Source organism: Melampsora larici-populina (assembly GCF_000204055.1).
Source record: "Melampsora larici-populina 98AG31 unplaced genomic scaffold MELLAscaffold_1, whole genome shotgun sequence".
NCBI classification, from domain to species: Eukaryota; Fungi; Basidiomycota; class Pucciniomycetes; order Pucciniales; family Melampsoraceae; genus Melampsora; species Melampsora laricis-populina.
Genome location: NW_006768765.1, coordinates 223973 through 250340, shown reverse-complemented (window position 1 = coordinate 250340; position 26368 = coordinate 223973). Strand labels below are relative to the sequence as shown.

The window sequence follows — 26368 nt, the reverse complement described above, 5'->3', positions numbered from 1 at the left end:
CTCCCCTTGGTTTATAGCTGGATTTATCAAGAGTTCTTCATCAGAGTGCATTGCTATGACATGCACATCAGCGGGCGGAGACCCACTGATAGGCTGAAAGCCTCCACCCTGACTCTCATAGGTGATAAGCCCAGATGATTAAGAATGATGCTGGGCACGATTGGGATTACCTGACATTGACAATGATCAAACAAAGCTGGGCTCTAAATCACAACTTAGTTTAGGGGTTGTTCATATGACTCAAGGTTGTTCAAGGATATATATCTAGAGTCAGATATTTTGTTGGATTGATAGCTTGGGTTCCATTACCCTCGAAGTAGACCATTCAAAGAAATTTGTTCAAGGAATGTAACAAAGTCTTCATATATAAATCAAAACAAGTTTTTTGATAAGTCACTCTGAGACAAAGCTTCATTTTTCAGAATTTCCATACACTCCTATTGGTTTGCGCTCCACATGATCAGTTGAGAATTGTCAATCTCTTGGATTATTCTTGTCACTGAGATTTCCTCCTGCTTCCTTACCAAACTGGCTGAGGTTAATGTCACCAAATTCCTTCTTTCATGCAAATCACAAATTGCAGCTCCAATGTCAGACAATATATTCATTCTCAGTAGTTACTCTTGTATCTTCTCAGTGACTTACAAGAAAATCAACAAGAAAATCAAAAGATTGTTTCTTATGTTGTGTAATCAGAAAAGAGGAAAGAATCCTGAATGGGATAATAATATGTAGTAGGTGAGATGTCGGACGGGGGGAAACCATGAAGAGACGATGTGAGTGTTACTTCCTTTCGTGTGCCGAAATCCTGTTAATGGGCTATGACGAAGAGTGATGCCTCTCTTCCCTTTTGGTAAGAAGTTACATACTGAATCATCAACTCTGAAAGTGGTAAAGGATTTCTTTCGTTTGCCCGCTCTATTTATTTTTGACCACATTAGGGTTGTTCTTCCTAAAGAGCGTGCTCCCTTCTCTTCATGGGCTAGCCTTACGATGTGTGCCATTTGTAAAAGAGGCAATAGGAGGCAATCATCATCTACTTGTCAACTTTCAATTTGGACAAATCATTTGAAGCTCTCGCACACTCATAAAGATTCATTCTCCTTTAAGAGCATCGCCACCGCACCGTGAAATGCACGTTTCTATACCATACGGTCATACCTCCACGTCCACATCTCGTACGCCTACGTCAAAGGTCACACAGCTTAAACCTGAATATCTCGTTCTGATGATTGAGTTCAAACCTGAACCAAAGTTCCGAAATCCGTATCGGAATCAATTTCTGGAGTAAGTATCTCGGTTGAATCTTAACACGACTACGAACCCCAACGTCCAACGAGAACCGATTGTTTGTATCCTCGTATCTTTACAATAAGCGCTCCTCAAAAGCTATATCGCTTCATCCATTCTTACGCGTCTCACGATTCCAGCTTTTCTTGTTTATTGTATGCATTGAAGCATTAGTAAATTTCACACATACTTTTCTATCATCAATAAAAGGCAAAACAGACTATAATGAGTGTCTCTTTAAACGGGGTCGTTCGAGATTCGAAATGCCTCGAAGATGAAGGTCCTACACGTTCGTCATCGATCGATAAAAGAGACTTGGACGTAGCAGCGAAGGTAGTTGCCGGCCAAGAACTCACCGGTCTTACTCCAGAGGAGGATGTCAGGATCCGACGCAAGATTGATAGGAATCGTAAGCTTGGATATTTTGAGACTCGATGTTGGCAGTTTCTCCCAGCCTATGACTCATTCTCGAGCCTTTTACCATTACAGTGCTCCCTTTGTACGCCGATTATAAGATACCTCAGATTAGAATTTGTCGCGCAATGTCTAACCGTGACGCCTGATGAAACATTACTTCTTTCTTCTGAACAGAATGATGGTCACGAATTTTGCGCACTTGTAAGTTGAAATCGGATCAAAATGCTTTTTTGTATCTAAAGCTCCTTGAAAACTCTACTGATGAGAGCCATAAATGATCAATACAATTCAGCATGGATAAAACCACTTTGGGTAATTGATAGCCATGTACGGTTCAGTTTGGTGACCAGTTCTGATAGAACTTGTCTTCTGCGTACGGTCCTTAGGAAACGCCGCTCTGCTCGGATTACAAGAGGATTTGAAGCTGACTGCGGCTGAGTACAATTGGCTGGGGACCATATTTTATGGTAAGCCAAGTCTGTCAAATGCACCTACTCTTGGAAGTACATAATGATCAACCGAACGTGGCTTCAATCTTTGCACCTTCAACGCGCAAAGTATCATACTTGCTGTTTGAATATCCTCAGAACCTCGCCCTTCAACGTTACCCACTTGGAAAATGGCTAGCTTTAAATGCAATACTTTGGACAATTCTAGTCGCCTCTCAAGTCGTGAATATCCCTTCACTTACTACCTCGTGGCTCACTCTTCATTAAATTGAAGTTCGGCTGTCTCATTTTTTGAATCCCCTGCTTCTAGGCTTGCAAGAATTTTTGGCAACTAATGTTGTGCCGGTTTCTTTTGGGAGCTTGCGAGGGATGTGCTACGTCGGCTTTCATGATCAGCACCTCAATGTAAGGTCTCTTTACTTCAATCCCCGCACAAAGCGCTGATGTCACAACGTGAAAAACGATGTATAGGTTCTACACTCATCGAGAGCAAGGACCAAGGACAGGTTACTGGTACCTAATGAATGTAAACAATTATAACTGGCTGGTTTATGTGGGGATGTGTTGCTGAAGCCATCAATTTATTTTTCTCAAGGGTATTTCGGTGGCTACTAGCAGCTTCCTTGGCTTTGGTGTGCTTCATATCCGCACCACACACGTAAGTCTCACAAAGTTTGAATCCCACTTGTTTCCATTCCGTTGAAAAATCAGCTCATCAATTGACCTCAACGTAGTTCCATCCCTGGCAATGGTTTTGTATTTTCACGGCAATGATCACAATGGTTGTATCACTGCTGTTGCTCTTTCTCTTTCCAGACTCCCCTGCGACCGCTTGGTTTCTGACACCGGAAGAAAGGGTGAAAGCTATCTTACGCATCAAAGTCAATCAGACAGGCGTAAGTCATCATCGAAGCTGTTCTTTCTAGAGTCTGAGATAACGCATAAACTGTGGGATGACCAACGGGTGAAAATTTAATTACACACCTCAGGTTGAAAACAAGCATTTGAAGCGACATCAAGTTATGGAGGCTTTGAAAGACCCCAAGACCTGGGCATGGTTTACCTATTTTCTTATAGGTAGCATACCTAACATCACCAATCAACAATCACTCATAGTCAGTATCATCCTATTCTGTCTCGAGTTCAACATCCTTCATGAGGACTGGTCGAAACCGATTGTATCTAAACAGTTGATTTCTGCCTTTCTTACTCAGATAAAATCTTTAGGGCATTCGACCCTTTCTACTACACTTTTGAGCTCGGTCATTGGCTTCGTACAAGCCGGCGCGATACTCATCGGGATGTTGTTAGTGAGAGCGTTCAAAAACTCGCGAGCTATTGTAGCAGGTATGTTCATACATTTCTCTTCATTCCGATTGGAGAAATCCAATGCGCTCTTGACCATGGGATACAACAAAATTGATCAAAACTCTTACTCTCTTGCAACTACAAAGTAATTATGTCAATACCGAACATTTCCGCCACCATAATTTCTATCGTCCTTCCTTGGAGCTCGAGAGTTGCTCTTCTCATCGCTATCTATCTTACCTGGTTTTCTTCGGTAGTAAGTCGGCTTCAACAACCTATCTTGATGTATCTTTGTACAGAAACAAGACGAATCTTAACCTCATCTCCAATTCTGCGGCCATGTATAGCCATATGTCATTGTACTAGGATGGATCACATCCACTACCGCCGGGCATACCAGTAAGTTCCAGTTTGTGATTTATAAATAAAACGGCATCACACGCGACAAATGCGCTTATGGACTAGAACTCACCTGATCATCCAAAATCTATGAACCTCAATCCTTAGAAAGAGTAACTGTACAATCTATAGTTATGATAGGTAGGATCGCCCTCTCCTCACTTTATTCTTGCAAACACATGTTGACAGATATCTTTGCTATCATAATTTGAAATATTTAGCTTACAGTATTGGCAACATCATTGGTATAGTCCAACTCCATTCTTTTATCACTTCAAAGAACACAAATTCACAATGCTTAATCCGTTATCATTTTGTGACTATCATTCTCACTCCAGCCCCACAGCTGTGGCAATCCCAGTACAAGCCTAGAAACATCGTCCCTTGGTCATTGATATTGGCTTGCTACTCGTTTTGTACCATCTTTATCATCGGAATGATGTTTTACTTGAAGAAACAGAATCGGATAAGAGATCAAGAGGAGCTTGCAACATGTGCTGGATCGCCGAAAACAGATGTGGAAGGAAGTTCAGAAAACAAACACCACCCAACAGGGCTGGCACCCAAGGTAGACAAAGCGTTTATGGATCTGACAGATCTCCAGAACAGAGGTATGTCATCATTTAATCTTTACAAAGAAGAGTCCATGTCAAATAACTAATCAAATCCCACAGATTTTCGGTATGTATATTGATCTTCAGTTTAAGAGTCATTAACAAAGGAATTGGGAACAAAAAAATTAAGCACTCCCACAACATTGATTGCTTCATCAAGTCCAAGTGGCATCTACCAAGTATAAGCTTGTGTAGAAAATATTTTTACAAACTTTTTGTTGTTATATGTACTCTGTGTTCATGATGTCTACGCTTGATATGTTAACATGCCTCCACTATCTCATACAACCAATGTTACTTTTACCTTATAAACATACCCGATTCACGTATTTTTATATCAGTCTATATATATATATATGTACTCTTCACGCCACCAGATGTTTGGACACAAGTCATTTTCACTTCATCCCAAACTCTTGGATCAAATCAAGTAGATCTCAACTCTATCTCTCTCTTTCATATAGTTCATCATCTCAATGTGTTGTGTCCTAGTAGGTGTGCATATTTTGTATTCAATGAAACAAGTGATTTTCACTTCATCCCAAAATCTGGGATTAACTCAACTAGATCCCAACTTAACTTGTCTTTCTTTCATATAGATCAGTCTCTAACTGTGTTGCTTCCTATTGCACATGTTAAAATCTGGTATATGAAGTACTTACCCAATCTCACACAAGATCCTGTGCATACATGTTTCTGTTTTTCATGAGTAAATGGTAATTGATATGCTCAAGATGAGATGATCATGTCTATCTTTATGAGAAGTTTTGTTGGAGTTTTATGTTCTCTGGGTTGATCAAATACCTTTGTTATCTTATCTGAATAGGTCTGCTTTTGGCTGATTCTCATTTCACTTGTGCTTATGTTTCCCATTGTATACAATTCTGCTTAAGGTCACTTGAATACTCACAAACTGTAGCTCTCAGATTAGCCTAGTGACACTTAGTCTATCCTTCACAGCATGATTCAAGATTTTTTTTTGATTCAAGACAGTGGAGTGGAGTGGAATCCTATTGACGGGGACATACATTTCTGCAGCCAGTGTGGCCAAGGTTATGAACCAGAACAAAAAAGGGGGCCCTATATTTTTCCGCATGTTTTGTGGTGCAAAGAACCAGTGGGTGGAAAAGTGGATAAGCCGGGAGGTTATATGCAATTTTCTGCCTTTTCTTCCATTCTTTCTTGCAAGTGAAAATCAAAAGGTAGAACAAAGAGGGTAGGAAATTGCATGCTGGTTTCAGCAAAATTGAATTTCCCACCCAGATTCTTTCCACCAGATAATGACTATAAAAGGTTTCCTGTGTAAACTTTCATATGAGCCACCTCAGATTGAATTTGACACCCATTTGTTTCCACCAATGTATAAAATTGTCTCTTCCTTTTACACCCAAAGAAATGAGCATGTTGTGATTTTGAAATTTCATGCTTGAAATGCATTTTGTGTCTTTTCAAATGCCTTCAAATCATCATAGTATACCCAATGATTGACTATTCTAAAAGATACAGTCCACCCTTTTGAACAACTCATCAAACCTGCTCAATCAAAACATTATACCTGAGACTTGGACATTCCAAAAAATGCACTTTGTGCTGCAATTGTAAACCTTTACAATTGTTTGTACAGACCAAAAAATAACCATCTTTTAGAGAAATTTGTGCTCCTCTTCAAACTTTTTGTTGCTTTGGACTCTGGAAAACATATTTTGACAGGTTCCAACAAAATGGGTTAAAGAAACTAATGCCAGAATACAAGGAAATAACCACAAAAGAATGAATGTATAGAATTTTGAAAGGAGAAAGCAAAGCCACAATTTGATTCACTGGTTGATGAAAATGAGCAAACAAATCAAGAGAAGACAAGAACAAGAACATCATCCTCATCTCTTATGCTTTGACTTCCTCATATCAACTTGTGATGTTACCGCTTGACTTATCACTACATCAGCCTCATTGAGAGCCTCATCTTCAACAATTTCCCACCCTTTACAGCATTGGGCTTTTGTTGCACAAACAACAGGCAACACATGAGCTGCGGACTATGTTATGTTAATTTATGTAATGTCTCACCTTTTGGAGAGTTTGATTTTGACACTAAATTGTCATTTTCCACAAGAACTCCTTTTGAAATTGTCAAAACCAACCTTTTGTTGACCTGGCGCCTCTAGTCTTTGACGGTGCTGGTCTGTGAATGTCCGCCATTGAAGGGTCAACTTCAGGTTCTGAAATGGACACCCTTTGATTCACCTTGATCCTTTTAGCTACTAAACATTATTCACTTTGTTTTTTGCTGATGAAATCTTATAGATAAGAGCTTGTGGAACTAAATGACATGGCACACATAAGAAAAATGATTTCACACCAGTTTTATTTCCCAAAACAATTTCATCTGTGTTTCCATCTAAGGCAGATAAGTCTTCCTCAGTGATTCAAATATTTGGGGTTGAGTTGGTGCAGGTAATTTGGCTACACCTTGAGAGGTAATGAATGTGGGATAGTTTGGTTTACCGAGCTTGATAATTTGACCTAATTGGGCAAACAAGAATCCGACTCTACAGTGAATTTGTGTGAGTAGAAAAGCCAACTGGCTGGGTCTTTCCTTTGCATTGATGAAGTTTACAGATATGATGTCAAAGGATAGGCTGAAAATTCTAGACAATGGTTGCTCTTTGGAAAAAACCTGTTGTCAAACATTCCGCCTGAGATTACAATCCCGGGATTGAGGCTCTTGAAGCTTGGGACTTTCCTGAACAAAGCAAATTGGAAGATTTATCTGGCCTGCTTTGGAAATTGCCTTTTGTTTGTTTGGCCTTCCGTTTCCTTTTGGTAGAGACATAGGTGACAAGCACACAATTGCTGACTCCAAAGTAAGTACGTGAGGTTCTCTAGGCAAGGATTGCTGAACGACAAGTCACCACGAATGCGCAGTCACGAGCCGCACGTCATTCACAGGCCGGCCCGCTTGATGCATGTCAGGTGCGTCAGAACGGGCAGTACCGGTGGGCGCACCATAGTTTTGTCCATCTCACACTTAGGTTTCAGAACTCTACGGCACTCGGGCGAAAGTTGGCGCCGACGATCACCCTCCCCCAGCAAAAATTATAGACCTTTCAGGTGAGCCACCTTTGAACTACTACCAACTAACCAATCCGTCATGACCTACCAAACTGATCAGTTCATGCGTTTTGCTGTGCGTGTGTCTTTAGTCACCGCTGACTCAACTGTTTACCCCCTTCACAACACGGGAAAGTCAAGATGAGTTACGTCGCAAAAGGTGGTGAAAAGGAATACGATCAAGCCGGTCTTCCTCCGGCCAAGTCTCACCGTATTCGAATTACTTTGACTAGTAAGAATGTCAAGGCTCTTGAGAAAGGTATGTATCCCCTTCATATGTTTTTTTCCACTGTGATACCTATTCTGATCATCACATTTTATCCACTGTGTTTTTGTAGTCTGCTCTGACTTGGTCAACCGAGCCAAAGACAAGGACCTTCGCGTCAAGGGACCCGTTCGACTTCCTACCAAGCGACTTACAATCACCACTCGTAAGACAGTAAGCCAGAGTACCAATTCCACTCGTTGTGACTGGACACAACTAATTCAATTTGCTGCCCTTATTACCTCTCTAGCCTTGTGGTGAGGGTTCCAAGACCTGGGACCGATTCGAGATGAAGATTCACAAGCGACTCATCGACCTCCAGAGTCCAGCGGAGACCGTGAAACAAATCGTACGCTTTTTGCTGCTCTGTCGCCCTTGGTTCATTCACTGATGGCGCCATCAATCTCTCCAGACCTCCATGTCCATCGAACCCGGAGTAGAGGTTGAGGTTACCATTGCTACTTAGGATATCTTGTTGTCATCTATGCAATCTTACAACTTTACACTATTCATCCGTCTGTACGGATCGCTCGTGTCCTACTAAGATCTGACAATAAGCTTCCATAACAAGTATGGAAATACCACCAAGCATTGCCAATACTACCACTCCGAGATGCCAACCTGAAAGCCTCTGTCCCCAACCTCATGCGCAATACTTTGAGCAGACTTCAACTATCAAACAAATATCCCTTTTTTGTGATCCGCGAACTCAAGCTACCCAGCCTCTCCTACTCTCGTCCCCTACGATGTTTTTTGACAAGGCGAAATGTGTCACTGTACAAATGTCAGTACAATTCGGAGAGATCCGCCCAATTGAAGACGACTTGAAAATTGACTTGATTATCCGCAGATGCTTCTGTTGATGGAATGGTTGCAAATTGCGCTTTTGGATTTTAGCCATTTTAAATCCAGGACGCCCCATGGTCAATGTTACAACGGAAAAAAACTGGCAAAAGTAATCATTTTAAGAGGATTGGTGCGAGAACAGAGGTGGCACATACAAACTTAAATACTCTTCCTCCATTCGCGTGTAGAAATCATGATGATCAAGGAACAGTCATATTCTGCTTATAAAACCAAGCAATAGCTAACTCTCGGGTGCCTCAGACTATGACCAGCCTGAAAGCAGTCATCGCTCACATAGTTTACATTTACATGATCGTGCCAGCTGCGCCCACTGTGTGTGGGCTCTCTTGGCCCAAATTCGGAGTGTTTCATGCATTGCTGAGGTCCGAGGAAGCGTCCCCTGGTGGAATTTCATGGATGGCATTGCGTGGCGGTGTGATCATCTTCCAAGCTGCGCGAGGCGAGTCAAGCTCTGCTGTGTGTTAACAATAAACTTCCCCAAAAGGGCGCAGCAAAACACGCTATTTTTAGAATTTGTTAAAGGTCATTTATAAAGTTGAGGTGATCAATTTATGTAACTCTCCGGGTCCCTTTGCGCTTGAAGCGTGCGAGAAGCAGCGAGGGACTTGGTTGAGCGCACAGGAAGACGTGTTGACACCTGTGGGAGTTTTTCAAGTTTATTGAGATACGCATATTTCTTTGAAGATGAAAGAGAATAAAAGGTGCAGCTCTTGCCTGGATGAAAATATATTCACTTTCCACATACACCGAATAACTTGATATCTTCCTCTTCTGTTCCAAGGATACCTTTTTTTAATCACTTGAATCCAGAAAATGAAATCGATCACATTCATCTTACTCCTCTCTTCAACCTTTTACTTCAATACGATATCCAAAAACATCCAATCCAATCCTAAAGTCGAATCCAATCGGTTTAATCCCTACAAAAATGCTTATCCCGACACAGAACCCATCAACTGTATGAAATTTCCAAACTCACCAGGTGCTACACCCTATGCTTACAAAACCACCGTAGACGCCTGCCTTAAGTTTGTCACTGTGCACATCCCTACGAAAAGTGGTACATAACAAAACACTGACTACACATCCCTTTTATTCTTTTTTTGTGTGATCATAGCGCGGCTGAAACGCTCATCAATAGTGGTAATCAAGGCGTAGCTCAATGTGAAAACTGTAAAGTAAATCTTTATGACTCTTTTTCGATTTCTTACAATAATTTAAAACTTCTTTATTCTTTACCTTCTCATTAGCAATACTTTTTAGATAAGAATGATAGACCTATTTATCCGAGTGCCAAGTTTGTGACAATTTTTACTTATGAACTCATGAATCTAAAAGACCATCTGCTTAAGCGTGTCTTGTATTTCTACTAGGACTGGTATGAATTTGAAAAACCTTGAATATTATACCAGAAGGTATTTGTATATGGCTTGTGTACCTGAAAACAAATCATTACCTCCAGTAGTGGTACCTGAGGTAAGTAACTTTCTTGTTCTGATTGTATCGAAAAGTATAACGAAGGAATCTTAGACTCATCACACACAAAATGATCTTTGAAATTACATAGATTGAAGATATACCCCCGGAGTATGCTGTTCCAGATATCAGCACTCCCTGGACTATAGAGCTCATGGATTTTAGCCTTGATCAGTGTCAAGCTGGTGAAAATTCATGAAAAATGGAATCCAATCCCACTGGTTTGTCGATGTCAAGTCAAGTCAGTAGTTACACAACTTTGAAGAAGCCCAAACACATAGAAGGGCTTTAGATGTTATTCACATGTTTATGTCCGCAATACGAATTTCACGGATTTTATGAATCCTCTATCAAAGCTCCTCTCAGTCAGATCTCGAAAGTTTAGTCCCTCAATTGATCATTGAACGCCCTTTGTGTGTTTTTTGGACTGTGAATTGAACCCCGTCTCACTTTTATGACATACATGAACTGTCTCTTCTTCTATTAGCCATGATCCTTGAAAACTGATAGCTTTGTCATCCATTTTGGGGAGCTGATCAACAAACATCACTTCATCACCTCAAACTCACTTCTCCAATCAATTCATGAAATCAGATTTCCATACAAACTTCAAAAACTTCCAAAACCATTAAAATGTCTTTCAAAGTTTTTTTTTTAAAAAATCACACTCAAATTAAGGTACATAGACAAAGGATGAGTCAGAGTGAAAAAGAATCATAAAAAGAAAGATTTCAAAAAGACACACTCATGATTGTACAAATGAGATTTGAAAATAAAAAAAAAACCTTACAAACTTACAACAAAATTCGAAATCGAAAAAAAAAACTTCAAAAGAAGAGTTGCTCTAAAAAGGACGACAGTTTTAAAAGTTGAAATTTTTGGTCAAAAAGAACAATCCCAAAATGAAACCAATTAAGTAAAAGAATGAAGTATACGAAAAAAAAAACATTAATGTCATTTCTTTTGATCAAACCGAGTCCGTTCTAGCCTTCTTTTCTCCAACCACTTCTGCTTTACACACAGCTATAATATAAGCCAAAATAGTGATCCCATAAAGTACAGAAGCATCAGCAGTTTGATACAACAATCCTACCAAAAATCAAAAAACCATGCAAAAAAAACCATTTGGTCAATTTATATTGAAGCTTCATTTCAGAAGACTCAAAAGCTTGATGGGGTCAAGATTCAAAACATACCTGCAATGATACCTGCTTGTAAAAAGAATACAGATTTGAAAACTAAACTCCTATATAAGAAAGAGTTTGGTAAGATTGGCCAATCTATTAAAATCGTCAGAAGTCCATTAACCTATAAACCAATTCATCAAATCAGTCTCATCTTTCATCGTGAATAAACATCAGTTTCGCAAACTCACAATACATGCAAATTGTAGTACTGGTGTTTTGACAATCAAACTAATAAATGGAGCCGCTTCAGGTGGTGGTCTAATCCAAACAAACAAAAAATACAAAATGAGATCCCAATCAATTCGATTCCAAACAAAACCCCACATCAACTTCTTTGAAAGACTTACATGATGCCTACTGGCCCTAATCTCCCATCAATAAAATCCCACAGAAACTTTCGATAAAAGATGGCCCATGCACCACCCCAAGCTGTCCCTATTGAACCAAACCAAAGAAGATGGTTGAATGACTCTAAAATATTATGTTTGAATGACGATAGTGAAAATCACTTACACGCTCCACTTGTGAGAGCCATCAAACGTCCCCATTGATGCCAAATCAGTCTACCCATCTTTGAAGATTCTTGTGCTAAGTAGGACCGAGTTTGTTAAATGATAAAATCAGATGTGGGTTAGATCAGTATTTGAAAAAGGTTTGAAATGAAGATAACGGTTCAAGAAAGATAAAAACCGATTGGAGGATTTGAAAGTCTAAAAGGTTTTAAATGGTATCACTTCATAATATTCATCCTGAGTCAAGAATGATGGCTCAGAGCTTCAGTTGAAGTTCAAAGCTCTAAGCTCAACATGGTTCTCAACAATAAAAGAACTGAGGAAGAAGATCATCCTGAACGCTTGTTTTGTATGCTCTGGTAACGTAATGGGTAACTGATGAAACAAAAAAAAGAATCACAAAAGAAAACCAAGCTTACCAAAACAACAAGTGATCTTCTTCAAAAAGAGATTCTCTACAATCCTCCTTCAACTTCACACAAACCAAACCAAACGAACAAAAGAAAACTGGAAAAGCTAAACCCAATTCCGATTTCAATCGAAATACCGACCAGCAGTTTAAAGTTCAAAAGAAACCCAAATCCTTAATGATTCTCCCTTCTTGATCTATAATGAAACGTAAAAACTTCGTAAAGATGAACCAGCTGAATGAATTTCTAATAATAGTCAAAAAAAAAGAATCAAGATTAGAAAAGTAAAGAAGTAAAGGAGATAAAGAATAAATGATGACTAACTTGAGCAGAAGAAAAAAACTGACGTCTTGGTAAAGAAGTCAAAATTAGAAGACTGAAATCAGGATTTCCGAATAAGATAAACTTCGAAAAAAAAAAGAGTTGTAAAGAAGTTCAAAAAGGTGGTAGGTAAACCAAAAGTGTATAAATTGATAAAAGTTAAAAAAGGTGAAACTGAAACGTGCAATTAAGTAGAAAACGAGATGAGGTTTTGAACAATAGGAAATCACTTGGCAACAAGTTTTAGTATGCCAACGACGCGTGATGAGGATTAACGAGACCGGAAGAAGGATAAAGATATAGTCAAAAAAAAAAGATTTGGTTACGGAGTTGGTAACGACTATATATTTTCAGGAATAGGTCATAGGAATCGGTTACCTACCTCTGATTTGATTTACGAGTCATTTTTAAAGAAGATAGCGAGATTAGAAAGAGTTATGCAGATGAAAGAAATCGATAGATAGCTGTTCATCTCAATCTGATGATCACTAGTAACCAAAGTTTGGTAGATACAAGTGATCTCAAAAAGGGATTGTGTATAAAGTTGATGAAGATTGATGATTGCCCAGTAACTAAACCATCTCAACTTCTCATTCAACTGTTTGCCCTTTTCTTTTCTTTCATTCCTCATCAGCCTATCCACTCATGGTATGTACTCAGTCACTCTTTCTGACTCAGCTTCGGCTGATATGTATTCAGGATGTTAAGAACATATCGCCGACGAAGCACCGTTGCTATGCCAGATCACTTCATATATCACTCACCAAAGATGACGTCACGACTCAATCAATTTCTTCATCACGTGATCAAAACATCCCTTCAAGGCTTGCAACATCCAAGGAAAAGGTAAACGTCAAACCAATCAGACTCAAGACAGACTCTTGTCCAAAACGTTTGTTTACAGCACTTTTAGAGCCTGAGGTAGCTCATGAGATCCAAATGAGAAAACATAAAGAAGGAACAGTTGAGACAACTTGCATGCAAATCGAGTTCGAACAATAACAAATCAGACAACCAGTTTTCTCCATAAAAGAAATGATCCAAAGATAAAGATCACAAACCAATCAGTTAATTAAATCATGTATATATATTATCAAACGATTCTTTATAAAGCAAACAACAGAAAAGAGCAACAAGACAAAAATACAACATCAAAACCTAAACATATACAACAACACTTTCACAGAAGAAGAAGAAGAAGAAGAAGAAGAAGAAAAAAGAGTGATCAACAAATCAACTCTTCAGATAAAAACTTACAAAAAGAATGATCAAAAAGAAAAAGAAAAAAGGATCAAAGAGAATTGATCTAAGATATTTTTGAAAGAAAAAGACTTGTAGGTTTAAATCATACATATATATCATAAGGAAAAGAAAAAAAGAAAGAAAAAAAAAAGAAAAACTTGATAAGTAGGTATTTTCAGTCAATTAGAATCAGCAGAAAAAAAAAGAGATAAAAGAAATACAGATGCATACTAAATACTATAAAGTTCAGATAAACGCAAAAAAATTGGAAAAAGAAAAATAGATTAAGAAATCAAACAACCTCTGAACCACCATTGAGTTCTATAAATGATTTTTTTCCATCAAAAATATGAGAGATACAGTTCATGAGTCTAAATTCGAATAACCTTTCCAAGAAAACCCCAATGAAGTCAAATAGCTCACACTTACTTAAATCCATGTATCCAATGTACAATCAATTTTAATCTCAACCTAACAGAAGTGATCCTAAACCCAAGACCAAACCCCCATCATTTAATCAATCAATCAATCCATCAATTCCGATCAAATATTTGAAAGAAAATCAAAAGAGGACAAACGGTAATAATTGAGATTTGTGTTGATCTGACATAGGTAAGACCATGGCCATCCAATACGAGAACTGAGCAGGATCAGTAGGAGTAGGACCAAAAGTATTCTACAAAAAATCAATTCCAACCCAAAAAAAGGCTTTAAGCCTTTCAAAAACAATGAACCCAAACCTGAACCGAATCTTAGCCAAGAAAGAAAAAACACCGATAATCTTACATTAAGTCTTTGAAGGACCCAAGGAGTACTACCTGATCTTAAGACTTCTACAAACCCATTACAAACTTGGATTAGATCTTCAATCGATTCTTCTTTTTCGACATTTATATCTAGTTCTGATTCGATGGAAGGATCGATATCTTCTATCCATTTCACATTAGCTACTTGATATCCATCAAGACAAGTCAGATTTAAAATTTCAAATCGAATGATTCCAATGGTTTCAACTAATGATCTACCGTCTTGTAAAAACTCAATAGATTTGATTTCGACTAATGTACCAAACTGATTGATGGCGCCTGTTTCGGTGGGTAAGACTATACCGAACCGACGATTAGTAGATAATGATCTTCTGATCAAAAACCTATAATGAGGTTCAAAGACATGTAAGAATGTCGGTAGCTTAGGAAAAGCTAAACCACAAATGAATAATGAAACTTGATTGGATAATTCTTGTGATTCTGATGGATTAGAAGACCTTGTGGTTTGAAATCGGGTTGAAAAACATTTCATGATTAGCTCTTGAATGGTTTGATCGATTGATAAAGTTTGTCGGATTAAGCTTTGTCGACAAACTGGACATCGGTTCGTATAATCTAATGATCTTTCTAAACATCCTTTACAAAACGTATGACCACATCTGGTCGTACTTGGTAATTCAAAGATTAATGAACATAATGAACATTCTAATTCGGTGGAAATCGTTTGAATTAATTTCGTTTCTTTTTCTTCTTTGTCTTTTTCTTTGTCTTTTTCTTCTTCTTCTTTACTGCTTGAGTGCGAGTCTTTTTGTATGTGTGTTAAAATACTTTGGATGGTGAAATTGGTCGATGGGATCGGTTGTGGTCTTTGATCACAATTTGGTTTTGGACATCGGATTAGATTCGTCGAGTCTGCTAAAGTTGATCAATATATGTAGAAAGAGTAAGTTTTCATACTCCTATTGTGATGGTGATTTAGATTGACTTACTTTGTTTTTGGTGATGATCATTGGAGATTGAATGACCACAGTCGAGGGTGATAAGATGATCCTGAGTTTGATCTGAACTTTGATCAGAATTAAGAATTGTGTAGATTGACTGAATGAGATCCTGAGATGTGATGGGTTTTGATGAGGTGGTGGTGGTGATGGTGATGGTATTGCTGGTTGATGATTCGTTTGATGAACTCATGATGATGATGATGATGATAAGTTTTCATTTGATCATTTCTTGACTTTTCTTGAAAACTATTCTTTGAGTGATCGTTTCTAGATTGGTAACCAAGAACTTCCAATCGAATCAACCCAACCAGAACTCATGAGATCTCGAACTCATCGATCTCCATCACCCTGAAGCAGAAGCACTCAAGATCTGACAGATTCGATCAAAGATTTACCAGTTCAAATCAACTCTGAATGGTTTCTTGGAAGATCACTTCAAATCCTCACTCATCACAAAGCTCAACAACCATTCAAACGTATGTACCTCTCACACAGCTCAACCGAAGTACAGTGAAATTCCTTTCAAACCAACAAATTGTTTCTAAAGTATGTTCAAAGTTCATTCACAACTGGCAAAAAAGCGCAGTGTAAACCTATTGCACAGTTCTTGCAACACCAATCATCGATTAAGAGCATCTCCTATCGTTCGAGTAAATTTTCAGTAAATTTTCTGTACGTAGGTGTTCGGTACAGTATCAATCGGTACAGAACTGTCGAAATCCACTATCGTTGGAAAGAAAGTGCCTCGGTACAGTACCAAATGGTGAGAACAATGGTTTCCCCGCAGATACCGAATCGGTAGAGGTCCAGTAAATTTGCTGGACCTCTACAGAATTTTGACCGATTCGGTGGATACCGAATCGTGTTTTAGACACGATTGGGGAATTTAAGGGTCGGTACAGTAAAATTTACCGTACCGAAGCCCTTTACCGAGACGATAGGAGATGCTCTAAGGTTTTGACTTTAAATCGGCCATTGGTGATAACCGGTTATCAATTTCCAACACATAACCGGTTACCGGATAAGGCAATCAAATTTACCCACTTCGACTCAACACTGCCTTCAAGTTCATGACCTGATCTCCTATGTACTGCTCTTTAACCTCTCAATCATCTTCAAACTTCCATTCCAAAGATCCAAACCTCCTGAATTCTTTTGTTCTGCCAAACATACCAAGACTTTTCCTTCATTTATCAACTAGAAATGACTGTTGAACTATTACTAATCTATTGATTGTTGGAACTTCCTAGATGTCATCTTGTACCAAAATATTTCATGATACCATCTTGATACAAGTTTTGTTGAACTTCTCAACTTGCAAGCAATACCAATGGTACAAACTAAATATCCCAAGTTTTTAAAACCATCAAAACCTATCAAAACACCAATCAACCAAATACAAATGTTTACATACATACATCCTTCATATGATTTTCTCATGACTCCCAATCCTTTCATAATTTAAAAAGAATAGGATCTACATACACCTCATGATCAGCTATGTACAAGTAGACACAGAAAGTTCACGTCACCCCCGGGGCCCCACCCTGCGTGTATTACATATGGTGTGATGTTCCTGGCCCCGGGGGTGACGTGAACTTTCTGCGTCTACTTGTATTACTTTTGCTAAAAAGCTTGGTCCGGTTGAGAAAAAATAAAACAGAATTAGACCCAGATTTCACCGCAGCAGTCACAACGGAGCAGAGAGGAAAAGGTTTTAGGGTGCTGTCAGCTGTGGTGCGACCTTCCACTGATCCATCACCCACCTCGAGTTCACCATCACCTTGTCAACTACCTCAAAGAAATCCAGCGCACCTGTCACCTTCATCATCCACTGCAGATGATCCAGATGAACCAAGCGATGGATTCCTCCACTTCGGCACTTTACCAGAAGAAAAAAAGGTGCCGATCGTTTTGAAGATACTGATATTACCGACTATAGATTGATCAATCAAAATGAGTTACTTCGTAAGGATTTGATTCAGCAACAACTTTCCAAGGTCATGATTTCTACACTTTATAACAATGCTCATATATTCAGGCTCTTGATGACTAAGAAACAGAACACTGCTCAATAAGGAAAGCAGCCATCCGATGTGTGAAACTTTCTATGTATTGTACACTGTTCCTCATATGTCAATAATAAGCGTTTGTCAAAAGCAGTCAGCCTATGATCATGAGTTGAGAAGAAACTCAGAAAGATACTATTGGGTTTGAAGTCATTCAAACTCTGTCATCTTGTCTATGGTCCTATGAACGCGATGAAAAACGATCTCAGTTTTCTTGAGGACATTCAAAATCCAAGAATCAACTGGTTTTGCTCGGTCAAACCAGTCAACCTTCCTTTGTTCCTATGGAAGAGATTGTGAACAATCTCAGCTCTCTTATATAATCTAGAGACCGATTTTTTTGAACAAGATCAAAATCAATCGATTTGCTCTCAATCCTATGAAGAAGATTGAAACAATTTTAATTTTCACACCAATCTTATCTAGAATTCCTCGACTCTAATTCCTATAAAAAGTAAATCTCCTCTAACTACAATTCATCTATTACAGTCGACTCTGATATAACCAATACCCAAAAAATTGTATCAGTTTTCACGGAGTATCGGTTTTGTCAGAGCCAACTTCACTGAAAATTTCAAAAAAATGGCCGAAAATTATTGGTTTTGCCGAGATTATCGGTTTTGACAGTGTATCGGTTATATCAGAGTTGACTGTATAAACAATCTAGCTCGTTAGTTCAGCTGTAAAGGTCTTATGGGCTACCTTCCGGATCCGTTTGACTGAATTTGACCTATGTAGATGATGAAACATGTGATCTTTGGACATCAAACTTCAACGCATTGACTCCAAACTTGATAGGGTTCAACTCGGCACAGTATGGGTAGGTATTGGAGAAGGGTACCTAGAGATGATATTAGAGATTATCAGTAAGTTGAGTGAAATGCACTGAAGAGAGAAATGGGAGGAATTGAAGCAATAAAGTGTACATACCTTTTTCCTTACAGAGATCAGAGATCAATTGGCCACAATGGATAGACACGCTAGTTGAGTTGAGTGAGGAAAACGAAGTCATCGACAGTGATTTGAAGAATATGAAAAATATTGGCGGTGGCAGGGCAATCATAGCGATGGAACGGACGGGAGCTCAAGTGCACCCTAAAACCTTTTCCTCTCTGCTGCGGTGAAATCTGGGTCTTAATTCTGTTTTATTTTTTCTCAACCGGGCCAAGCTTTTTAGCAAAAGTAATACAAGCAGACGCAAAAAGTTTACGTCACCCCCTGGGCCCGACCAGTTCACTAACCCGAGAGGTGTACTACAGAATCAAGCTGGTCGGGGCCCGGGGTGACGTAAACTTTTTTGCGTCTGCTTGTACAGTCAATCTCACAAAGCTTGACAAGAATTCTAAGCGTAGTCCGGATCATAGTAGAAGACACACTTGAAGCTGTTGTACAGTAGTTACAGTATTTACACACAAAGTTAGCTAGTGCAATATGTGAAATCAAAAGCACTCAAAAAAAAAAAAAAAAAAAAAAAAAAAAAATTCTAAGCCAAATCACTTAACTTTGGCGAGCAAATCTCAATTAACCTTTTTGGAAACTTTAAACCTGGGAGTATGTCTCTTCAACTCATGTCAGTTTTAGTCCAACAGGTTGGATGACTTTTTAATCTTGTGCCCTCAGATTTTTTATTTGATACCTGCTTTCACAGCTTCACAGGTGGTATGATCAATTAGGGATTCAAAGCCTGCTCTCTTGTAAAAAAAAGCCTTCAAAAAAATCATCACATTAAAGGGGCTTGAGTCTTGGTAAGTTGTCACAAATCTTCTCATCTCTAGAAGCTGTAAAGAATTACAACACATCTTCATTGATTCAACAAAAGAACCTTATTGTAACCTTGCAAAGTGTTTATACCATTTACTGATGAATCTTCTCAAAGCTCATATGACAAGAACAAAACATCTAAACTTGATCATTCTGTAAGGCTACTATAGCCTGATCAATACAACTTTTCAAGACAAACTGTCTAATTCTAAAACTTCATAAATCTAACACACGAGTCATGATCATTTACTCATGATTTTTAGCTTGCCCAACTCAGTCCATCATTCATCTTCTAAATTCAACAAGAATTAAAAACCCTTCCTCACCCACCCTCTTCATCTATCTAATATAAATCGGAGTAAAAAAATAGTATAAAGAGCAAACAGAAAGAAAAACAGGATAAAACGATTTGAGGATCAATCTAACAAAATCATAAAGTGATTCGAAGCAGTCAAATAGATGTTACTACTTCTCTCCCACATCTACACCTGAATCACTCAATTGATCCTTTTTATCTGAAATCACTACTCTTCTCATCGCTTTCCCTTTAGCGTTCTTGTAAAACACTACATCTCCTTCATCTTCAACAAACTATACATCAAGTAGAACCAAAACAAGAGTTGTAAGCATTCAACTTAACCCAAGAAACCAACCCAAGGGGCAAAAAAACAACATACTCTGCATTGGGTGTAACTCTTCCATAAGCTGTACCAGAAGTTTTCGTCGGTAGACATATAATGATCTCCAAGTTTCTTCTTAAGAGCTTCAGTAGCATCCCAAGCATTGTAATGTGGGATCTTGGAACAAAGATGATGAGCTACATGAGTCTCAGCAATTCCATGAAAGAAGAACCCATGAATCTTTCGATCAATGGTACATAAGGCTCCTCGTTGAAAGTTGAAAGCGCCTTCTCGGTAATGTGGAAGATTAGGATCGGTGTGTTGAAGGTAGGTAATCAAGACTAGCCAGTGCTACAGAATAACAGATAAATCAGTCAACTAGTGTAATCAAAACTGAACCTGAAAAACTAACGTTGACCCAGAAATAAGGCACGACATAGTACTTGACAACATTGAGAAAGCTAGTACGTAAACCGAAGAGGAAAAGGATGGTGAACATGATACCGATACCGAGATCAGATAAGAGGACTTGAGATCGGTGTCGTTTATCGAACATGATCGATTGAGGGTTGAAGTCTATAATGATCGAAAGCTTAACTAAATTAGTGATCCTGAAGGAAGCACAACGGCAAACAAACAGAAAGGAAAGCTTGACTCAACGGTTAGTCCATGATGGATAACGAGCTTGACCAGACGCATTCATCAAGATATATGCAGGCCATCCGACCAATTGTTGGATAGTCAAGTTAATAAGAGCGTAGATCGGAGCATCTTCAAGCAAATCATCCATCTTCTCATACCTAAAAGAAGACTTCATCGCTTAGCATACCATCGAGTTTGATATAAAAACTAAAGATTAAAACTTACAAACTTTGATCGAGTGCACCATCACGTTCTCGTTTGGTAGCATTCTCTGGAAGAGGTTTAACACCACGTTGAGTACGAGTCTTAGGAACAAAGACTTGATCACGAGACATATGACCAGTAGCAGCATGATGTTGAGAATGAGTGATTCTCCAAGAATGATAAGGCACCAAGAGAGCCGAATGTAAGAACCATCCAACTGTATTATTAAGAGTCTTTGAAGTTGAAAAGGATTGATGACCACATTCGTGTGCAAGGACCCAAATACCTATATTATGATTTGTTTCAAATTCAAAAAAGAATCAAGATTATCAGATCAACAAGAAGTTTTTAAAAAGTTGAAAAGTTTTTTAGAACGACAATTACCTGTCCAAACCAAACCGATTGAATAAGCGTAAAGAGACCAAGCAGCCAATGAAACCAATCGACCTAAATGACCATTGATAATTGAACCCGATCCACCAAATTTGGTATCAATAAAACTAGCTGCATAAATCAAAACGCTAGATAAAAAGAGATCCCAAATCAAATAACTAAAACTTTTAATAGCTGATCTTTCAAAACAATGAGAAGGAATTGCAGCCAAAAGTTCTTTGATAGTAAAATCAGGTGGAGTAAAGCTTGAAAGTGTATCTTGATTTGATAGAGAAGATGAAGATGAAGATCTAGAAAGATGAATGATGGGAGGATTTGATTGAGAATGAGGAATACGTTGATGGAGTGTAGAATCAGTCATGATGAATGAAGAAAGAGATAATAAGAAAAAGAAGTTGGATCGAAATCGAAATCGAAATCAATCGATGGGAAGGATGGATCGAAACTTGAAAGTGATCAAGAAATGATCTTTTGATTTGGATATGAACCTCGGAAACAAAAATGAATTGACCAAAATTTTAATCAAACTATCTCATACCCCTAGGACCTACCTACTTGAAGAAAACTATCTATCGATCATATTCCATCCATACTTTTGGTTTATTTATCTCAACCTTTCATCAGGCTTGCAAGAGTTGAACTTCCAACTTTAATCCAAGTAAGAAATTAAACTCTTTTGTACAATTTCTTTCAAACAAACTTCTCCTTCAATATCATTCTCATCAGCAAAAGACCCCAAACGATCAGGAGTGGTACCATGAACACCAACACCAAAACTTTAGTACTTGATACTTTTCATGTCCTTATTCTTGAAATCATATAAAGGGGTCCCACCGTCTCAGATAAGGGGTCAACCGTACATGATTATTCGATGATTCTATGGAGTTGATTAACAGACCGATCGTCGGGTAATCTACCGATCAACACTATGACCTTTTTTACCATTTGGAAATCGTTTAATAAGTTGATGATCTTTGCAATCGGTAAGTAGCCGATTCAGGGGGTGCCAATTCAAATTTCATTTCAAAGTGACGAGATTAGGGCGTCTCAAGTAGACGTTTTTTTGGTGATTTTCGAACAGGGTCCAAGTGTGATTCAAACAGCTATCTGAGAGCCATGCTGAGCCACGACCCTCTTGATACCATAGCTAAGCGCCCTGTGAGTTCTGTTTGTTTTCAGCACGGGTTCCGTTCTCACACCTCAACATGAGAGTTATTGAGATGAAATGGCCGTGTCTGCTGTCCGAGTGGGACTTAAGTATGGGATTAGACAGATACACCAGTTGTCTTCGATTCACCTTGTCATCTTTCCTTCCTTGATCTTCTCGCCATTTCACCTTATCATTCATTATCATTCATTCTTCAAAGATATCATATGCCTCGAACATCACAACGTCAACAGGTCATTCGTGACCTTACCTGGTTGGGGATTTTTGCAACTGTCGATTCCAACGATGGACTCGCTCGCCGTTTGCGTACCAGGCGATATCAACACTCGATGGGGTCCATGAGTCTCATGGAAGTTGTAAGGTTCCGTAGGAAAAGGCGCTTGGCCCGATGGATGGAAATGGAATTCAGTGAAGAAGCTATGATTTTGGAAATATTAGAGGTTGCAACGAATCTGCGGTACATCAATGCTCGGTGGAAAGAACCCCATCATAATCCATTCGAACTCACGGACATGCTTCGCTCCCGCGAAACCGAGTTTAGGCAGGCTATGCGGACTGACCACAGCGGATTCCAGGCACTTTTGCATCTTATCAGTGATCATCCGGTATTCCATTCGACTAGCAACAATCAACCCCCCCATGTTGATCGTCAGCTCGCTGTCACACTTGAGCGATTGGGATCTCACGGTAATTCTACCTCGATACGCCGATTAGCGCGCAACTACAAGATGGGAGAAGGATCTGTAGTTATATGTACTCGTCGGGTAATTAAAGCTATCATTGATCGAGGAAAGGAATATCTAGTCTGGCCATGCGAGGAGCGTCAAAAATCCATCTCGGCTGTGATGGCTCAAGAAGGATTCCCTGGATGTGTTGGATTCGTGGATGGGACGACTTTTCCAATCTTTCAACGCCCCGGAAAGGACGGCGAAGTTTTTTTCGATCGCAAAAAACGATACTCGATCAATGCCCAGATTATTTGTGATTGTGACAGACGTATTACTGCAATTTATGCGGGCTGGCCTGGATCATGTGCTGATGTTTCAGTATTTAGTAAAATGGCTTTAGCAATAGAGCCATCCAAATTCTTTTCAGAAGGTGAGCACGATCTGTTTTCAGCTTGGTATACGAACTGACTATACTGTCTCTGATTGCATAGGCGAATATCTAATCGCCGACTCTGCGTACATGTGTGAGGAGACCGTAGTTCCCAGCTTCAAGGGCCAAGCGGCATTGCAACCCGAAAATCGAGATTTTAACTATTGCGTTGCCAAAGTGCGAGTTGTCAATGAACACTCCATTGGGGTCCTCAAGACACGCTGGATGTCGCTGCAGTGCCTTTGATTAATCCTGTATGAAGCAAGTCATATGCGCTATTATCTTGATTGGATCCTAGCGTGTGTGATACTACATAACATGCTCGCCGGTCTTGGTAATGCATGGGAGTTCATTCAGGATGATATTGAGGATAATTTTGTAATCCCTAGAATTACAACAAGGAGTTTGCTTAGACCGGGTCAACTTGGTTCTAAGAAACGTGAGGCCGTCCGAGATTATGCAGTACCCTTCAATTATCATACCGGTGTCCTTCCAATAAAGGCCTAAGCTGGTGACTTCTTTTTGTCAAGTTTTTCTTTTAATATTTTGTTTCTTTTCTTAAAATTTATTTTCATTCCTACTTTGTCATTTTGTTTTACTTTCTCAATCATCATGCTTATGCTTTGTACATTGCCAACGGTTTTTTTGGACCTTTTTTTGTTTGAGATTTAGATTGATGTTTAGATTTGTAAACTCTAGTTTGTTCGACAACAATTTGGATTTTAAATGAATTACGTATAAGGTGTTGAACATACATCAAACATTAAAATTACAAAATATGGATTAAGATTACCAGGTTGACAAAAAGTAAAATAGAAAATAGCAAAAGACGGATTAAAAAAGTTTGATTGAGAAGAAAGGTAATATTTCTTGTTCCGAGAATCCAACGTAAACGAGTGAAAGAGAATCCAAGGAATGAAACATAATAGGATTAAGATTACCTGCTACACAAAGTAAAATCGAAAATAGTGATAGTGAAAGACGTATTAAAAAAAGTTTGATTGAGAAGAAAGGTAATCATTTCTGTTCCGAGAATCCAACGTAAACGAGTGAAAGAGAATCCAAGGAATGAAAGATAATAGATTAATGATCTAAAATTCAGATGAAAGGATCACACGCGAAGTGTTGGGCTACTCAAGCATCATACTGGTCAAATAAGAGTGGAAAAAATCGTTGTCACCAGCCAAAACTTGGCTTGATCGAGCATCGTACTGCTCCTTCTCAGCCTCATCAGCAAGCCAGGCCCATCTTATATCATCAGCAAGGTGTAAGAATAGAAGGCTCGCTTTCTCAGATCGCATCACACGAGGGGCCCTAAGACAAATTACCCGAGATGGAATTCTGGTTTCTCCTTCTCGTTCGATTAGTTTCAATGCTATCTCAGAGAAGGAGAAGGAGATTTTGTGCGTAATTTTCGCCTTCTTCACTACTGGCTTGGATTGTTGTTTCGATCTCTTGGTACTAGATCTAGTGGTGGATGATCTAGTACCAATACCTGAACTTGTTGACGATGAGCTCGTATACAATGCTGGGGGTGACAAGTGGATTATCTAGATCTAACACCAAGCCCGAGCAGGAAATTTCTGGTCAACACAGTGGAGACTACAATCCCAAAGTAAGATGTAAATAAAAAAAAGTTACCTAAAACCCCACTCAGCATCTCTTCATGGCTCTGCAGAGTTGTGTAGTCTTCAAGGGCTTCTTTAACATCGCAGTTTGGTTTAACAAGTTCACGATTAAATGCTGCTGCTTTACGACCCGGTTGTGTAACGTTGAGTTCTTTCATGGTGTTGAATAAAGGAAATTCACGACCTCGTACAAGCTGTGCCTCAGGATGAAGCTGGAAATGATGAACAAAAGACATTATGAGAATGATGAGAGACACATATGAAAAAATATGGACAATAAGAAGTCGACCAGCCTGACCAACCTGGAGATGTTTTTTCCATGCTTCCTCGGATGCGGTTACCCAGCCTATCTCTTCAATCAAGTTGAACTCAGGATGACTTTCAAAGCTCCGAAGAATGTCGCAATGCAATTCAAGCTACATTCAAGCAAAAATCTCTTCAATTGATTGGATGAGATCAAATAACGAGCACAGCAACTTACACGATCAAAATGGTGTCTCAACAACGAAACGGAGAACCCGCCAGGGTACTTGCTGTTAAACTGCTTGGTTATCTTGTTCCAACTCGAGCGAGGCAACTTGGTGTTGCCCTCGAGTTCATCTGAGATGATGCCCACAAGGTATCGACTGCGAGACTCATATTTATTCATCGCTGAAATAGTTAGATAGAGAATTTGAAGGTAGATGAAGATCGAGATAGAATAGGTTGTAAGTGAAACTCGAGTAGAAAATATAGAGAGACAGACTTGATGTGAATAGAGTGAGTAGAAAGTGAAACTCAAGTATAACAAAAATAGAGACAGACTATGAAGGTGAAGGTGACGAAAAAGCAGATAAGTGATGATGTTGACTTAAATAGTGAATTACATCAGTGCCAAGATATTTTGATGACATCATCAATAGACGGTTGATCTTGAGGTGGAAAGGTGGATAGGTGGACATACAGCTTGATTCCATGGTGTTGTTTGGCCTTTGATTTAGTTTGATTATCAAGTTCGTGATCGATATTCAACTTTCAGCCTTTGATCGAGTTTCCTGATCAAGCTTTTTCAAAAGGTATCAATTCAAGTTTACAGCGCGCGCAATCAAGAACTCCTTGGGGAAATCTACTCATTGAAGGGGTGTGCGCAATCAAGGCACCTTGATCCAA

The 26368-nt window shown here is 38.9% G+C and overlaps 7 protein-coding genes across 7 annotated transcripts; 3 read left to right on the top strand and 4 right to left on the bottom strand.

The window, feature by feature from the left end:
* Window positions 1-1204: 1204 nt before the first annotated feature.
* Window positions 1205-4341, top strand: MELLADRAFT_41383 (uncharacterized protein; the record flags this gene model as incomplete). Its single annotated transcript, XM_007404112.1, has 15 exons — window positions 1205-1699; window positions 1780-1789; window positions 1882-1908; window positions 2000-2019; window positions 2094-2174; window positions 2266-2378; window positions 2467-2561; window positions 2628-2682; window positions 2752-2814; window positions 2891-3052; window positions 3146-3271; window positions 3371-3503; window positions 3611-3720; window positions 3812-3877; window positions 4144-4341. Coding segments are annotated over 15 exons (1443 nt in total), but the record flags the coding sequence as incomplete, so codon positions are not given.
* Window positions 4342-7729: 3388 nt separating this feature from the next.
* On the top strand, window positions 7730-8319 carry MELLADRAFT_86709 (uncharacterized protein; the record flags this gene model as incomplete). The annotated part of the gene is made up of 4 exons (XM_007404113.1): window positions 7730-7847; window positions 7927-8027; window positions 8104-8202; window positions 8266-8319. The coding sequence occupies 4 exons, from the start codon at window positions 7730-7732 to the stop codon at window positions 8317-8319; spliced, it is 372 nt and encodes a 123-aa protein (XP_007404175.1).
* Window positions 8320-9533: 1214 nt separating this feature from the next.
* Window positions 9534-10395, top strand: MELLADRAFT_100947 (uncharacterized protein; the record flags this gene model as incomplete). Its single annotated transcript, XM_007404114.1, has 5 exons — window positions 9534-9748; window positions 9838-9898; window positions 9971-10017; window positions 10094-10196; window positions 10288-10395. 5 exons carry the CDS (start codon window positions 9534-9536, stop codon window positions 10393-10395), a joined length of 534 nt encoding a protein of 177 aa, XP_007404176.1.
* Window positions 10396-11163: 768 nt separating this feature from the next.
* MELLADRAFT_86708 (uncharacterized protein) lies at window positions 11164-11954 on the bottom strand (the record flags this gene model as incomplete). The annotated part of the gene is made up of 5 exons (XM_007403436.1): window positions 11164-11285; window positions 11393-11504; window positions 11572-11641; window positions 11731-11818; window positions 11897-11954. The coding sequence occupies 5 exons, from the start codon at window positions 11952-11954 to the stop codon at window positions 11164-11166; spliced, it is 450 nt and encodes a 149-aa protein (XP_007403498.1).
* Window positions 11955-13583: 1629 nt separating this feature from the next.
* MELLADRAFT_76217 (uncharacterized protein) lies at window positions 13584-15826 on the bottom strand (the record flags this gene model as incomplete). The annotated part of the gene is made up of 6 exons (XM_007403435.1): window positions 13584-13957; window positions 14170-14189; window positions 14298-14354; window positions 14447-14544; window positions 14655-15550; window positions 15625-15826. The coding sequence occupies 6 exons, from the start codon at window positions 15824-15826 to the stop codon at window positions 13860-13862; spliced, it is 1371 nt and encodes a 456-aa protein (XP_007403497.1).
* A 3627-nt stretch (window positions 15827-19453) lies between these two features.
* MELLADRAFT_70376 (uncharacterized protein) lies at window positions 19454-21753 on the bottom strand (the record flags this gene model as incomplete). Its single annotated transcript, XM_007403434.1, has 6 exons — window positions 19454-20057; window positions 20144-20437; window positions 20499-20662; window positions 20747-20886; window positions 20954-21218; window positions 21317-21753. The coding sequence occupies 6 exons, from the start codon at window positions 21684-21686 to the stop codon at window positions 19932-19934; spliced, it is 1359 nt and encodes a 452-aa protein (XP_007403496.1).
* Window positions 21754-23673: 1920 nt separating this feature from the next.
* On the bottom strand, window positions 23674-26042 carry MELLADRAFT_70375 (uncharacterized protein; the record flags this gene model as incomplete). The annotated part of the gene is made up of 4 exons (XM_007403433.1): window positions 23674-25147; window positions 25233-25431; window positions 25522-25635; window positions 25701-26042. 4 exons carry the CDS (start codon window positions 25866-25868, stop codon window positions 25074-25076), a joined length of 555 nt encoding a protein of 184 aa, XP_007403495.1.
* Window positions 26043-26368: the final 326 nt, after the last annotated feature.